Source organism: Xenopus laevis, chromosome 2S (assembly GCF_017654675.1).
Source record: "Xenopus laevis strain J_2021 chromosome 2S, Xenopus_laevis_v10.1, whole genome shotgun sequence".
Lineage (NCBI taxonomy): Eukaryota > Metazoa > Chordata > Amphibia > Anura > Pipidae > Xenopus > Xenopus laevis.
In genome coordinates, this window is record NC_054374.1 from 19581970 (window position 1) to 19600000 (window position 18031).

The window sequence follows — 18031 nt, forward strand, 5'->3', positions numbered from 1 at the left end:
GAGCATGTGTTATAGTCGCCGAGCAACAAATCTCTTCTTCGGGACGACTAATCTCCCCGGACTGCTTCCCGCCAGTGATTTACATTCTAGCCGGTGGGAGGCAGTTCTGGGAGATTAGTCGCCCCAAAGAAGAGGCGATTTATCATCGGGCGACTAATCTCCCCGAATCTGAGCGTGTGTCTCTGCCCTAAGAGTATTTGTCTACAAACTGTTTCCTTAAAAAATGTATGTTTGTTTCGTTATCTGTGTCTCCCATGCTCATTGGAAGAGTAAAGATAACCCCCCAGCACAACAATGTAAAAAACGGAAGCGCTTTTGCAATTACCTTTCAGGAAATACAAATCAACTCACCAGAAAAACCTGTTGTCTGTTCTGTGCTCCTGAGTGCTTCGGTGAGCATTGAGGCTGAGATCTAAGCTAACTCCGGTAGAAGACCAAGCAAAATAGAAACTGCCAGAATTTAATACTTTCCGCACTTCTGACATGCGATCCTCATCCATAGGATCCATTCGCAGTGAAATGAACTCGGTGGAAGTCACCCGGAAGACCTCAGAATCTTGGATTTTGCCTACTGACATACACCCAGTTACCAGCACTAGATAATATGACATGGTATCTCCTATAATTAAAAAAACAAAAAGCAGAAAAAAAAGAATAGGACATGAGAAGAATATTTTAGTGAGTAAAAACACATACAGTATTACTAATGGCTAAAATGGACCCAAGAGACAAATATTATAAAATGATTATCTTCTAATGCACACCAACACAAGTTGGCTCGCTGACTGAAACTACCACAATACTAATCTTTTACAAAGATAACAGCATGTTTCTACCCCAAAAAAACTGCCCACTCTGATAAAATTTCTTAATTAACAGTTATCTTAAAAGCAAAATTATTCTACCATCAATATGACAGGCTGAAATTTCAAGGCAAAGGAATGCTAAACCTAGCCAATAAATGTGCTGCAATATGCCCCCCCCTAGCCAAGACTTAAGGTGGCCATAGACGCAAAGATCCGCTCGTTTGGCGACATCGCCAAACGAGCGAATCTTTCCCCGATATGCCATTAACGAGCATGGCTTTAATCGGGTGTAATCTGATTGTTTGGCCTTACGGCCGTATGATCTGATTACGATGTGCAATGGGCTCAGACGGGATCGGTCGGGTCAAAATCAAACCTAACCGATCGACCAAACGACCGATCTCCGCCGGACGAAAGCTGTCGGCACTCTCTACACACGATCCGAAAATCGTACGAATCCTCGATTCGTAAGATAGGATCTGTGTGTCTATGGCCAGCTTTAATGAACCAAATTATGCCCTGATCTTCCATGCTCTGCCCAAACTCCACCCTTTTTATGGGAAGCCCCGCCTCCTTTATTGTAGTCAGCGCCCCTTGCTTCAAATTGGCATGTGACAAGGCACTGGTCTGCCCCCCTGTCAATGGTGGAAGTTCCTTGATAATAATCCTTACCAAGATTTAATCTCAGGACTCCCAGCAAACCATACGCATCCATAACTTTAGTGTAACTGTTCTTTATTGCTTCTTTTTCAGCAGATGCTGTGGAAAGAATCATGAATATTTATCGATCAGTTTGGAATATTTTGGATTTAGATATACAGATGCACATATTTCAAGCTGCACAATTACAGACGTAATGTAAAGACGTATCAGCATATATCTTTATGCATGAGATGTATACCCTTTAAAGGGGAACTCTCACCATAGGAAAGCATTTCAAATCCTATTTTATGATGTTAGTCAAGATAAATAAACACCACTTACACTATAAAAATTATTTAAAAATTGTTTTATTTAGTCTTAGAAATCACAAACAGCTGCTTAGAATTTGGTTTTCTTTAATTAGGCAACTTTTTATTTTGGGGGTTGCCTTGCCCTTTAAGGCAAGTATTTGATCAAGCCAAAATCTTGTTTATGTGCCAGAATGGGGTGCCTGATGCCCATGCACCGGCTACACAATTAGACAGTGGGGAGGGAAGGCTATGTGGGGTGTGCAGGGTCATCTAAGAAGTGCAAAATGGAAAGTTAAAGTATGATTGACAGCTGATAGCTTTTCATATGTTTATAACAGGTATGGGTGTTTAAAGAGGAACTATCGTGAAAATGAAAATGTAATAAAAGCGTCAGCAAACTGAAATAAGGAACTTTCTAAATACAATCAATTAAATATTCTGTACTGTTTCTGAAATAATCAAGTTTATCTTCACTATTCCTCTCTCGGCATCTGTTTCTCTTCATTCTGTCTACATCCAGGAGTTGGGTGTCAGATAATTATTGACAGTTACATCCAATATATCTTATAGGGGGGCTCTAATAAGATGTATTAGAGCTCACTATTAAAATCACCAGACATCATGTCTCTCTACATGCAGAATTTGTGCAAAAAACAGTTATTTTGTTAGATTTTGTTTGTACTGGAATCTGGGGGTTCTAATTCACCTGCTAGGAAATATAAGATATATTGGATTCAGTGTGTGTATGTGTGTAGTATTACTGATTGGTGGGCAGAAATAGTGCCACGGTTGAACAAGATTTTTGGTCCCTGAGCTGTGTAGATTGGGTCTCAATGATACCCTAAATTCAGTGAAAGGTTGAAAGAGCTGCCATACTACCCAGATGTTATACCATTTCCCTCTTCTTTTTAGATTTGTCTCTACCCCAATGCATTGATGAGAGTCTGCCTATTGGAACAAACGTTACATTGTAGGTTCTTCTGTGTGTGTGTGTAGTTCCCATGTCTATTTACTGGACAACAGGTCATGTTGCATTCATTTACTATTATGCACTCTTTCTATTCAAATTCTAATGGTTGCATGGAATGAAATAATTTAAAGGAGAACTAAAGCCTAACTAAAGAAGTAGCTAGAAATGTTGTACATTATGTTTTGCGCTTCTGTACCAGCCCAAGGCAACCACATCCCTTTAGCAGTAAAGATCTGTGTCTCCAAAGATGCCCCAGTAGCTCCCCATCTTCTTTTCTGCTGATTCACTGCACATGCTCTGTGCTGCTGTCACTTACAGAGCTTAGGGACACACTCACAATATACAGTACACATAGAATAGAAATGTTACAATATAAGGCTGATTAGTAATTAATACAGATAATTACTACATGGCAGCACAGAAACCAGTGCAATTAGCATCAGAATTTAATAATCAGCAAACCTGTAGCATCAGCTTATATTACAGACCAACCTCATTTTCTGCTGGATAATTAGTGACGAGCCCTAAGCTTAGCTTCTCAACAGCCAATCAGAGCCCACTGAGCATGTGAGTGTCACAGACACTTTCCAAGATGGTGACCCCCTGTGACAAGTTTGAAGTCCTGGATCATTCCGGCTATTGACAAGCTCAAACTTTAGACTGGTGCCATTTTTAGCCCTATTTGGTTTTAGGGTTTAGTTCTCCTTTAATTGTATATTATGTCTTCTGTTCCAAGACTGCTGCTTCTGACTCCTGAAACAATGCTGAAGAAGATCACTCCGTGGTGTTAATACAGAAATACCCCAGTTGAATGCAGTAGCAATCGCTGGGGGTATCAGGTAAGCTACTGTAATTACTAGGGGGTGCCTAACATTTGCCACTTCCCAGGGATTTAAACCTTTCTTTTACTTAGAGTATATTTCTTTGGATATAAACCCCCCAGGAGACGGAAAGCTACCAAGGCAGTTTATTGTCAATAGATTAGCCACAACAGTGCAAGTTAGAACGTCATCTTTATTCTTTAGAATGCTTTTCCATACGCGAGTAAACTGCCCCAGTCCCTTCCTGCTCGCTCATAGCTCTGAGCTCCGATTACAGCAGGGAGGGGAGGAGGGAGAGGAGCAAACTGAGCATGCTCAAGCCCTAGCCCTGGAGGTATATCTTGAAAACAGGAAGTCTGATACAGAAGCCCATGAGTACACAATAGAAGGAAAGAAATGTGGTGTTTCTTTTGACAGAGGACTCTGAGCAGCATTACTTTGAGGGTTTACTAGTGTATTTATATAGACCTTTCTGATTAAGCTTACTTAATAGGGATGCATCGAATCCACTATTTTGGATTCGGCCGAACCTCGAATCCTTCGCAAAAGATTTAGCCGAATACCGAACCCTATCCTAGTTTGGGGATAACATTTTTTACTTCCTTGTTTTGTAACAAAAAGTCACGCAATTTCCCTCCGTGCCCCTAATTTACATATGCAAACGTGGCTTCTGTTTGGCCGGGGAGAAGGATTCGGCCGAATACTGCTAAAAAAGGCCAAATCTTGGCCAAATCCTGAACCAAATCCTGGATTTGGTGCCTCCCTAGTTTTAACCTTTCCTTCTCCTTTAAGACAGAAGCACCATGCTCCATCCCATGAGGCTGTGTGAAAATGCATTTAAACTAAATGCAGCTTTGCTTTTATATTTGTATATAAATCTGATCTGAGCTGCAGATAAACATATTAAGCATTGTGCTGGAAGAATGATTGAGTCCTTAAAGCCAGACAGTTATAACATATAAACACCAAACGCTGGTTACAGCCAAGAACATAGTCTGTGTGGGAGGAGGAGAGAATACAGGGAGAAATAAAAACAGATCATAAAATGGCACTGTCTGCAATGTTATGTAATGCAGCAGTCTCAGCAAAATTCTAATTATTACAGGAATTCAATCATCTTGATTCTATTACAAACAATGCACGCAGGAATGGGCCATGTTGCTATGGGCTATAGCATCCAAGAGGTTCTGCCTGGTCTCTCAACAGGCCATAGACTCTTGCTGAAATAACACTTGTTACTGTACCAATTGCTCCCCCTGCTTCTCAGCCAAGTTGGGACATAAATGATAAAACCACTATATAGTAGGGATGCACCGAATCCACTATTTTGGATTCGGCCGAACCCCCGAAATCTTCAGGAAAGATTTGGCCGAATACCGAACCGAATCTGAATTTGCATATGCAAATTAAGGGTGGGAAGGGGAAAACATTTTTTACTTCCTTGTTCTGTGCAAAAAATAACATGATTTCCCTCCCTGTCCCTAATTTGCATATGCAAAATTAGGATTATCCATATGCAAATTAGGATCCGGTTCAACCGAGCAGAACGATTCCGCTGAATCCGAATCCTGCTGAAAAAGGCCGAATCCTGGCCAAATCCGAAACGAATCGTGGATTTGGTGCATCCCTACTATATAGTTATTAAAGGGATACTGTCATGGGAAAAAATTTTTTTTCAAAATGAATCAGTTAATAGTGCTGCTCCAGCAGAATTCTGCACTGAAATCATTTTCTCAAAAGAGCAAACAGATTTTTTTATATTCAATTTTGAAATCTGACATGGGGCTAGACATATTGTCAATTTCCCAGCTGCCCCAAGCCATGTGACTTGTGCTCTGATAAACTTCAATCACTCTGCTGTACTGCAAGTTGGAGTGATATCTCCCCCCTCCCTTTTTTCCCCCATCAGCCAAACAAAAGAACAATGGGAAGGTAACAGATAACAGTTCCCTAACACAAGATAACAGCTGCCTGGTAGATCTAAGAACAACACTCAATAGTAAAAACCCATGTCCCACTGAGACACATTCAGTTACATAGAGAAGGAAAAACAGCAGCCTGCCAGAAAGCATGTCTCTCCTAAAGTGCAGGCACAAGTCACATGACTGGGGTCAGCTGGGAAATTTACAAAATGTCTAGCCCCATGTCAGATTTCAAAATTGAATATATAAAAAAAAAATTCTGTTTGCTCTTTTGAGAAATGGATTTCAGTGCAGAATTCTGCTGGAGTAGCACTATTAACTGATGCGTTTTGAAAAAAAAAATGTTTTCCGATGACAGGATCCCTTTAAATACAAAAATAATTCAGGAAAAATCAGAATCATATGCTAAAAAGTCAGTTGCGCAGAGCGATACACATTCTAGCAAAAAAGAATCATCATTTTTTGACAACTGTAAGAAAACCAACGTAACTTCATTTGGAGTCAGGCAACATGTGCGGTCCCTCTGTCTATGAGGGCATCAGTGAAGCATGTAAGTGAATCAGAAGCAATCAGCATTCCGTACAACTGATACAAGCAAACTGACACTTTAAATGGATATGGGACACACAACCCCAGACTCACGGAACCATAATACTCACATATAATTAATGAAAGGAGCCTAACGTGACTCAGAGAACAGCAATTGTTTTCCCTGGAGACAGTGAGGTAAAGGGGCAGATTTATCAAAGGTCGAATTTATGTGAATTTTTTTTTACTCTAATAAATTTGAATGTACTTAAATGTCATCTTATCTAAGAAGAAACTCGAACGAATGTTACTGACCCGAAAACTCGAATTGAATTCTAATGGAACTCAATTCCAGTTTTTCCCCCCGAAAAAACTGTCAGGAAGGCTATTAACATCTTCAAATGGGTCATCGGACCTCTGCCATTGACTTGTAAATTTAGGTGGCAACTAGGCAACGTTTCGGGCCAACGCCCTTTCTCATGGGTGAAATGTTTCCTAGTTTGGTGGCACAAATCCCTTTTCACAGGATTCGGAGTGCTGCGTGTGTATTTCTTGGAGTTTTAAGTGGGTCCCTGGCAGGGGGACCAGCAGCTTGCACCTGACGCTACAACAAGCGGTGAGTTATAGTTGAGCATCGCCCGCATTTGAGTGGACTTGCTGAGTAATCACTTTAGAGATTTCACTACACATCCGAGCAGCTTCTTCAGCTCAACTTTTTCTCACTTTAAAAAAAAAAATTGACAATACTCCCAAACCTGGATATCCTAAATTTACCGATAATTATTTTAAATAAAATTGGTGTAAAAAAGTTGCAAGAAAATCAAGTATCAATTCGAATTGTGGAACTTTTTCGAATGGATGCCCTGAAAACATGACTTTTTCACGCCCGAAAGACTCAAATAATTCCGATTATCGAATGAAAATCAACGAGAAACATGAAGGTAAAAAACCATGTTCCAATTGTTAAAGGGACCATCTGCCATTCACTTCTACATGATGGTGACAAGTTTTAGCAGGAGTATTTTTGGATTTGAATTTTTACCAACTTTGGAGCATAATCTAAAAAAAAAAATATTTTTTTCCCCTCTCCAGGAGGAGACCTACCGGTAACTCCTGTTTCAATGTTTCAGGATTCAGAACCAAGGAATAGAAAGGGAGCAATTAATTTTTCAGCACAAATTGCTACAGTAGTTTATATAGTGAATAAAGTACCCCCTCTTGTAAAATATAGGGATATTATAAGTTACCGAGGAGTTTCATGACCATATAAAAACACGAGGCCGAAGGCCGAGTGTTTTTATACAGGTCATGGAACTCCGAGGTAACTTCTAATATCCTCATATTTTACAACTGGGGGTACTTTATTTATTATAATACACAAATTTCAATGAGTCATGTGACAGAAATGACATCAGAACTCACCGTTTATAACTGATGACATCAGAACTCACCGTTTATAAGGATATAATTTACAGGATATTCATGGCTTTTGTGTATTATAACAGGTTATACTTTTCAAATAAATATTATTTATACAGGCCAATATATACATTCTCAGTTCAAACAATATACGCACAAGTAGAAAAATAGCTGATATTTTGCTAAATGTTAGATAAACGTAGATTCCCACCGAAGCAAGATATTAAAGGGGACCTGTCACCTACACATAAAAAACTGCATAATGAAAGTCCTTTCCAAATTAAATATGGAACCCCAAAATTTTTTTTTATTAAAACATCCATATCTGTTATAAAGCTGTTTAAATATCTAAACTGTCAATCAAATATTACCTGCCCCGCCTCTATGCCCGTGGCATAGAGGAGGGGCAGACAATTACTTTCACTTTCCATTCAGCACTTTCTGCATGTCACTGCTCTCCTCACATTCCCCCTTCCCTCCTCAGGCTTTATAATTGTGTAGGGCCCTGCACATGGCCATTAGGTCCCTCATTTTGGTTCATATACAAGATTTTGGGGTGATACACAATTTCCCTTAATAACCGTGTCCATAAAATGGCAGCTGCCTGCTTGCTGTGATTGTATAATTCCAAAACAGAAGGAAACAAAATTTAAATAATAAATACAGTGTAAGTAAAATTTATTTTGCTCAACTAACATGATAGAAAAGAATTTGAAATTATTTCTTAGGGTGACAGGTCCCCTTTAAGAAAGCACAGTTTAGAACCAGAAAGATTAATCTGATTGCCTATGAAACCAATATGCATTCCAACTGCCTGTGTGAGGCTACTCAATAGTCCTTTAAAGGAAAATGTTTCAGCTTTATTCCAGTTTATTTAAAGTACAGTTTTATATACATCCATCTTTTGAGTGTTGCCCAAGGAAGGTCTGTTTATAAAGAATGAAGAAACATATCATGAGTAATGAGAAACATAACATGGATTGAATTAAAATATTTATAACTCTTAAAAAAATTATAAAACAATAACTTGCTCCATGTGATACACAATTTTCCAATGTTTTGCTTAAATTTTAAAGTTATAAAAACAATAACAACAAAAAAATGAGGGTTTTAACCCTTTAAGTGCCACAGAACGTAGAATCTACGTTCTGTGGATCAAAGGACCAAAGTGCCACAGATCGTAGATTCTACGTTCTGCAGCACTTCCGGGTTTGCGAGCGGAGGAGCGGCTGTTAGAGCCGCTCGCTCCGCTCCTTCACGATCCCCTGCCCCTAGAAACGAGCAGAGCAGGGGATCGAGTGGCCCCTGGGGCGCGATCGCCCAGGGGCCCAAAAACAGCAGCAGGCACGTGTTACTTACGTGTCCTGCTGCTGCAGCCTACACCGCACCGTAGATCTCCGCCCCCACAGCACAGGGACACAGATGACGTCGCAGATCTCTTCCAGGGGCTCTTCCTGATCGTCTGCAACAGTCTCCAGCGACTTTTTCAGGTTAGTGCAACAATTACACACACAAACACACCAACACACACTTATTACAGTAATACACACTTAGATTCACACTTACACACACTTACACATACATTTTTGGGGATTGGGGGGGTCACTTACACTCACTGCACTTACACACACGTGCACACGCACATAACATGTAATTTACCATTTGTACACACGCACATACATGGCATTGTGGCTTTTTTTTTTTTTTTCTTATCGCATCGTCTCTTTTTTTGGCTGAAAAAAATGTTTTATTGCCATTACGAATAGCGTATTCGCTAACCGTACTGTGCAATATCTTTTGTATGTTATTTCGGTGATTATATTGCAATTTTGGGTATTTTGGTGCATTTTTGGCCATTTTATTGAATTTTTAGCCATTTTATTGCATTTTCAGCTCTGCGTATGTTGTGTTCACTTGTTTCTAGCCGTATAACCTGTTTGGCCCATCTAAAATATTCAAACTGTGATTCATTGATTTTTGTGGTTTTATTGGATTTTTTTGCATTTCACTCTTTACTGCCTTATTTTGTTTTGCCTTGTAAATTTTATCTACTATATATCCATTTGGGGGTCTCTGTGCGCCACATAGTTTGGTATATCTATGCATACTGGGCATCAAAGTGTTCAGTAGACCCCTGGCGTTCATATTTAGGATGTTTTATGCTGATAAGTTACGAAATGTGTGGCATATAATAGGGTAGAATTCAAGCTTTGTGACGATTTTTCGAAATTTGATAAAAACCGTTATGTTCAGCATTGCTTTGCAGTTTGGCAGTTTGCAGTAGAAACACTTATTTACCCATATTGGATTCGTCAGAATGTGTACTTTCTGAAAATATATGGTTTTCTGGGGTCTCTGTACTGTTAGGGGGGTCTAATGTTGCATAATACACACACCAGGTGGTTATATTGAAGCAGCCAGCGCGTCAGCCGTGAAAATGTCTATACATATTGTCATTTGGGGGTCTCTGTGCGCCACAAAGTTTGGTATATCTATGCACATTGGGCATCAAACTGTTTAGTAGACCCATATGTTTATATTTAGGATGCTTTATGCTGGTAATGATACATGGACAATACGATGCTGGAAAGTTGAAGCTTTGAGGCAATTTCCAGATATTTCACCAAACCGCTAAATTTGGCAAAGCCTTGCGACTCAGTAGTTTGGAGCAGAAAGGCATGGGTACCCATTTTAGATTCTGTAGAATGTGTACTTTCCAAAAATATATGGGGTTGGGGGGTAAACATATATTTCTGTGTTTTTACCCCACAAAAATGCAGTCAATGTGTTGATTTTTCATTAGATGAAGTTACCCACAGGACAATTTGTATGTGCTAACTTCATTTTGGGGCCTCTAAATGCCATATACTTTGGTAAACTTATGAACAATGGCCACCAAAATGTTCAGAGGAACCCTGGCAATCATATTTAGGGTGCTTTTTCTTAGTACGTAATGACACATGAGTGATATGGTGCTGGGAAGTTGAAGCTTTGAGGCAATTTTCAGATATTTCACCAAAACCGACAACTTTGGGAAAGCCTTGCGACTCAGTAGTTTGGAGCAATAAGGCATGGGTACCCATTTTAGATTCAGTAGAATGTGTACTTTCCAAAAATGTATGGGTTTGGGGGGTAAACATATATTTCTGTGTTTTTACCCCACAAAAAATGCAGTCAATGTGTTGATTTCTCAGTAGCTGAAGTAAAGTCCTGAACAATTTGGATGTGCTAACTACATATTGGTGTCTCTACATGCCAGATACTTTGGTAAACCTATGCATAATGGGTATCAAACTGTTCAGTGGACCCCGGCAATCATATTTCAGGTGCTTTTTCTTGGTACCTAATATAGTTTGGGATATGCGGAGCAGCAAAATAAAACCTTTGAAATGATTTTTCAGAATTTTGAATTTTTTGTTGAAAAACCGCTATGTTCAGACAAGCTTTTATGTTTGGTAGTTGGGAGTAGAGAGACATAGTTACCCATTTTGTAATCGGCAGAATGTGTACTTTTCAAAAATGTATGGTTTTCTGGGGTAAACCTACGGTTTCAGGATTTTTTGCCTTGGAATCTAAAGCATGCCGTTTTCTGCCCTAGTGCTTTCAAAATTCGGTAATATACTGCCGGGAGTTTTTGCTGTACAGAAATCCTAAATCTCCATAAAACTATACATATCTGGTATTGGCATGTTCGAGAGACATAAGGCTTTCCAAATCAGTTGAAAAAAATGAAATATTTTGCTGGTATAAATTGATATACGATGAAAAATGGTAATTTTTTTTTGGTATTTAGCACTATAAATTTTTTTGCACAGGTGGAAATACATGAAAACTCAGGCAGATTTAGAAAGCTCAGTTTCTACCGAAAAAAACAATGTATAGTTTTCCTAGGTAAACTATAGGTTTCCCCTCAGAAAATGCCCCTAAAGTGAGAGAGCACAAAATGTTTCAAAAACGGCTGGCATTTCGCGTAACCAAAATGTGAAATTCTGCTGGCACTTAAAGGGTTAAAGTAATAAAAATATAATGTAGTGTTGCTCTGCACTATAACTGGTGTAACTGGTGTGCTTGCTTCAGAAACAGTTTATATAAACAAGCTGCTGTGTAGCCATAGGGGCAGCCATTCAAGCACAGGATACACAGTAGATAACAGATAAGTACTACTATAGTTTATATAAACAAGCTGCTGTGTAGCCATGGGGACAGCCATTCAAGCACAGGATACACAGTAGATAACAGATAATACCACTATAGTTTATATAAACAAGCTGCTGTGTAGCCATGGGGGCAGCCATTCAAGCACAGGATACACAGTAGATAACAGATAAGTACTACTATAGTTTATATAAACAAGCTGCTGTGTAGCCATTGGAGCAGCCATTTAAGCAAAGGATATACAGTAGATAACAGATAAGTACTACTATAGTTTATATAAACAAGCTGCTGTTTAGCTATGGGGGCAGCCATTCAAGCACAGGGTATACAGTAGATAACAGATAAGTACTACTATAGTTTATATAAACAAGCTGCTGTTTAGCAATGGGGGCAGCCATTCAAGCACAGGATACACAGTAGATAACAGATAAGTACTACTACAGTTTATATAAACAAGCAGCTGTGTAGCCATGGGGCAGACATTCAAGCACAGGATACACAGTAGATAACAGATAAGTACTACTATAGTTTATATAAACAAGCAGCTGTGTAGCCATGGAGGCAGCCATCAAGCACAGGATACACAGTAGATAACAGATAAGTACTACTATAGTTTATATAAACAAGCTGATGTGTAGCCATTGGAGCAGCCATTTAAGCAAAGGATATACAGTAGATAACAGATAAGTACTACTATAGTTTATATAAACAAGCTGCTGTGTAGCCAAGGGGGCAGCCATTCAAGTACAGGATATACAGTAGAAAACAGATAAGTACTACTATAGTTTATATAAACAAGCTGCTGTGTAGCCATGAGGGCATATAGTACTACAATACAGGTTCTGAAGCAAACACACCAGTTTTACCAGTGCAGGGCAACACTTAATTTCTTTGGTGTTACTGTTCCTTTAAGTGGATAAATCTAATTGCAGGCTGTAATCGTGATCCTCTGTGAAGCCCAAGAACACATAGGCAGTGACACAACTGGGGTCTGATAAGAAACATGAACTTACACAGAACTGCAACTGCTCCAGACTCAAACATAAGACACTCCTCTCGGTTTCTTGCCTCCACAATGACACTGAACGGGGGTGGATCCAATTTGTGAAAGATCCGATATCCTTTACTGAAAGCCATGATGATTGAGTGCGGTTGGATGATACGCCCTGCAAGAAAGAGTACGTTTTTAGTAAACTGAAAAGTTTAGGGAAGAGTATTACTCAATGTTACTTATTAGGAATTAAAAGATCCATATTTTCCAGGCAATTTAGACAGATATTACTAAATATTCTGCGTATTTCATTACATAAAGTGACAGGGCAAAATCATAGAGGAGATGCAATAGTCCCCATTGGAGGAGAATGTTATCTTTGGATCTACCAGGGAATCTCAGGGCACTATACAGACTTCAGCTACAGCAGAACATAAAACTAGGATATGATATGGACAGCTGGAAAGGATCTGGCATACACTGCATTTAAAGGGCACCAATCATAACTAAAATAATTTCATAAGTAAATACACTGTGTGAAAGTTAAAGAAATCCAATTTTTAAAACAGTTAGAATTGTTTGTATCAAGCAAGCTGCATGTGCCTTTAAAACATAGCACAGTTGTATCCGCAGGAAACCTATTTTAAAGGTATCATGAGTGAAATTAGTCATAGACCATAGAGTAGATGTATCTCTGAACACACAGTAATCCCTATCCTTATACATTAAGGGAAATGAAATGTAATCTCTTTTCTTGGTGGCTTTATTCTTTGTTCTAAACAACAACAACAAAGATACATTTGTATTTCTTTGTTTGTTCGCGGCCGGAAGGGAGGTGTGAAATATCATCTACTTCAATATCCTGAATCTGATACAAACCTAAAAATAAAATTTTGCCTAGTGAAACAAAATGTATTTCGAAGTAATTTTCCCATATTCATTCATTGCACATTATCAAAGTTTTACTTCAATTATTTGCAATGTATTTAATACAGTATCTGCCTGGCCTATCCCCTAACTGTCGGTTGTGATTACTGGCGGGAGGGGGAAGATACCAAAGTCAGCTAATTAACTGACCTTCTTTCAAGAATATTATACGGACCCACTGTATCAAGTTGTAAAGAGATTGTCAACCCAAAAAAATATTAAGGTATTGCTATTGAAAGCAGTGTCCCTTTCTATTCTCTGCCCTGGAGGCTCAGACGGTTTATACAAGGTAAGACAAGGCAGCTGATTAACAGACCTGTCTTTGCTGGGGAATTCAGACTTCTGCAGCATAGTTAATAGTAACAACCGGGAGCAATCTTTTTTACAAATAACTTTAAAAGCACTGAAAACATTTAAAGGGATCCTGTCATCAGAAAACATGTTTTTTTCAAAACGCATCAGTTAATAGTGCTACTCCAGCAGAATTCTGCACTGAAATCCATTTCTCATAAGAGCAAACAGATTTTTTTATATTCAATTTTGAAATCTGACATGGGGCTAGACATATTTCCCAGCTGCCCCTGGTCATGTGACTTGTGCCTGCACTTCAGGAGAGAAATTCTTTCTGGCAGGCTGCTCTTTTTCCTTCTCAATGTAACTGAATGTGTCTCAGTGAGACATGGGTTTTTACTATTGAGTGTTGTTCTTAGATCTACCAAGCAGCTGTTATCTTGTGTTAGGGAGCTGTTATCTGGTTACCTTCCCATTGTTCTTTTGTTTGGCTGCTGGGGGGTGATATCACTCCAACTTGCAGTACAGCAGTAAAGAGTGATTGAAGTTTATCAGAGCACAAGTCACATGACTTGGGGCAACTGGGAAATTGACAAAATGTCTAGCCCCATGTCAGATTTCAAAATTGAATATAAAAAAGTCTGTTTGCTCTTTTGAGAAATGGATTTCAGTGTGAATTCTGCTGCAGCAGCACTATTAAATTATGCATTTTGAAAAAAAAAAATTTTTCCATGACAGTATTCCTTTAATAAATTTCTTTTAGGCACGTTGTTGTTTTTATTAAATAATAGCTGTAAGGCCTATGATTAAGTGTTTATCACGGAACGCGTAAGGCTGTGGACACAATAAACTTTTCACTTTGAAATTTATCTGCCCGCTGGCAGATTGCCTTCATTGAGTGCCTGCTCCAAATAATTTTTTCAATAGCTGTAAGATGCCTGTTCAGACAACATAAACTAAAAATCTGAGCGGTGAGAGAACAGTTGTAAACATACTGGACAACAACTCTGTGTTAGTCGTGTATTATAATAGATAAAATAATCCCACTAAAGTTTACTCTAATAACTAAATTATAAAGGACAGAAGTTTACAAGGCATTATGGGAATTGTAGTCTTGGCTAGAGGGGAGTTGATTTCTGTTGCGAGGCAAACTGAGAATGAAATACTATAGGACATTTTCATTTACATAAAATAAGACATTGCAAAGGTTTAATGTGTATTGGAAAGTTGCTTATCGGCTGAATCCGAATCCTGCTGAAAAAGGCAGAATCCTGGCCGAATCCCGAACCGAATCCTGGATTCGGTGCATCCCTAGTAGACACATATTTCTTCCAGGTTATAACATCATGCTTATGATTTTATACAAGTATCCAATAGATATACAGTGAACCTTTGGTAAAACATCCAGTAGTCTTTAACCCCAAAATTCAGTTTTCTGTTATATCGAGTTGTTCTCTCTAGGCTAGCTATCATTTTCTATCATTATAAGACAAAAAAATAGGTGGTCCTCCCCTTTAAATCCTCAAATGTATAGCTGTCAATATCTGACACACAGAAGCCTGGGACCATCTGGTCACAGGCAAAAGTAATAAGGTTCCAAATTCACGGAAACACTGTCATCAATAGCTTCAAAATATCTAGGTAGTAGTAGTAAATATATGTGGGCTCCTCATTTTACCCCAGTTGACCTTCACTATGGGCTTACTGGAGTTAAACTGTCATTTGTGGTGTTAAGGCGGTGCTATGTATATGACACAAAGCAAGTAAATACCTTCAGTTTTTAGAAGGCTTTATATTGCATGTCAAGGGCTTTTTGACTAGTTTTAGCTCATCTCACCTTAACCAAATAGCCTCTTCTTCGGGCGACTAATCTCCCTGCAATACATTCCCGCAGGCTAGAATGTATGTCGTCGGCGGGATGGCACTCGGATCGTTTTGTTTTCCGAAACTGACTCACTTCGGGCAAGTTTGGAAAGCAAAGCGCTCAGAGTGCCATCCCGCCGGCGACTTATATTCTAGCTGGTGAGAAGGCATTTTGGGGAGATAAGTTGCCCGAAGAAGAGGTGATTTGTCGCTGGGCAACCAATCTCTTCCAAATAGCATTGTGTGCCTCTACCCTAACCAGGCTAAGTTGTCCACTGGAGTAGCTATATGTCACAGTGATCGAAGGTTCAATTCAAGCCTGGATGCTAGCCGAGTGGAATTTGTTCCCTGTGGGCCTCCTTTAGGTACTCCAGTCTCCTTCTATGCTGAAAAAATATACAGGCAGCTTAACAGCCTTCTAATTAAACGGACCATAATGTGTAAATGATAGGGACCTAAGACTGTAAGCTCAATCAGGACAGGGAATGATGTAGAAATCTCTGTAAAAGCTGCTCAATATAAATAATGGATAATAATACATCTTTGTGCTCTAAAAGGCATGTTGCACAAAAGTCACTATAATTGTTCTTCAGGCTGGACCTCCCACTACTGCTAGAGGCACACCAAGGAGAGCCAGCTTGACATTTTCAGAACCACTGCAATATAGTCTCAAATATCACAATAAGCAACGGAGAATATCCTAAGCCCATTCCTTTAATACCTTTTCATCATGGCTCTACAAGAAGATTCCTGGTAAACAATTACATATTGTACTTAAGCCACAGGCTTTCATTCCATGCTGGCTCTTTTAGAACTATTTCCACCTCTTTGTATGATTTTAGGTTTTGGGGTTTTTGTGCTGGTTTTGGTGCTGGAGTCACTTTACCAGGGAATGTTAATACAGGTTTATACTATTTTTCATTTATGCTGTCTGTGCTATGAGCACTGAGCACATTTAAAAGCAAAGACAAGAAAAACAATCAGGCATTTTCCTGCATGCAGAATAGGAAACCAAAATATTCACTCAGAAAAGGGGAGATAAATAACAGCACAGATATACACATGCCCCAATATCCCCAGGGAGTTGCCTCCTGAACAGATCTATCATGTAACAGACCCAATTACACATGCAACTGTCTCACAGCACCACAATGGAGAAGATACAAGATTTGGACTCCTGTCCAAACGACAGCTCAACTAACAGTCTTCTAGCTATAATGCAAAGGACAACTATAGCCTTAAATTACAGGTATGGCTTTTGTGTGTGTATATATATATACAGTGGTGTGAAAAACTATTTGCCCCCTTCTGATTTCTTATTCTTTTGCATGTTTGTCACACTTAAATGTTTCTGCTCATCAAAAACCGTTAACTATTAGTCAAAGATAACATAATTGAACACAAAATGCAGTTTTTAAATGAAGGTTTACGTTATTAAGGGAGAAAAAAAAACTCCAAATCTACATTGGCCTGTGTGAAAAAGGGATTGCCCCCCTTGTTAAAAAATAACTTAACTGTGGTTTATCACACCTGAGTTCAATTTCAAAGGTTATAAAGCCATTTCTAAAGCTTTGGGACTCCAGCGAACCACAGTGAGAGCCATTATCCACAAATGGCAAAAACATGGAACAGTGGTGAACCTTCCCAGGAGTGGCTGGCCGACCAAAATTACCCCAAGAGCACAGAGACAACTCATCCGAGAGGCCACAAAAGACCCCAGGACAACATCTAAAGAACTGCAGGCCTCACTTGCCTCAATTAAGGTCAGTGTTCACGACTCCACCATAAGAAAGAGACTGGGCAAAAACGGCCTGCATGGCAGATTTCCAAGGCGCAAACCACTTTTTAGCAAAAAGAACATTAAGGCTCGTCTCAATTTTGCTAAAAAACATCTCAATGATTGCCAAGACGTTTGGGAAAATACCTTGTGGACCGACGAGACAAAAGTTGAACTTTTTGGAAGGTGCGCGTCCCGTTACATCTGGCGTAAAAGTAACACAGCATTTCAGAAAAAGAACATCATACCAACAGTAAAATATGGTGGTGGTAGTGTGATGGTCTGGGGTTGTTTTGCTGCTTCAAGACCTGGAAGACTTGCTGTGATAGATGGAACCATGAATTCTACTGTCTACCAAAAAATCCTGAAGGAGAATGTCCGGCCATCTGTTCGTCAACTCAAGCTGAAGCGATCTTGGGTGCTGCAGCAGGACAATGACCCAAAACACACCAGCAAATCCACCTCTGAATGGCTAAGGAAAAACAAAATGAAGACTTTGGAGTGGCCTAGTCAAAGTCCTGACCTGAATCCTATTGAGATGTTGTGGCATGACCTTAAAAAGGCGGTTCATGCTAGAAAACCCTCAAATAAAGCTGAATTACAACAAT

The 18031-nt window shown here is 39.3% G+C and overlaps 1 protein-coding gene across 12 annotated transcripts in view; it reads right to left on the reverse strand.

Moving 5' to 3' along the window:
* The window catches only part of synj1.S (synaptojanin 1 S homeolog), a 63928-nt gene that overhangs the window by 41163 nt on the left and 4734 nt on the right, over positions 1 to 18031 (reverse strand). For all 12 annotated transcript variants that reach the window (XM_041583407.1, XM_041583404.1, XM_018248881.2 and 9 more), the window contains exons 2-4: positions 12588 to 12740; positions 1479 to 1565; positions 352 to 619 (exon numbers count right to left, since the gene is read on the reverse strand). In XM_041583407.1, the coding sequence (XP_041439341.1) occupies positions 352 to 619; positions 1479 to 1565; positions 12588 to 12711 (479 nt within the window). In that variant the 5' untranslated portion in view covers positions 12712 to 12740. The remainder of the gene's footprint in view (positions 1 to 351; positions 620 to 1478; positions 1566 to 12587; positions 12741 to 18031) is intronic.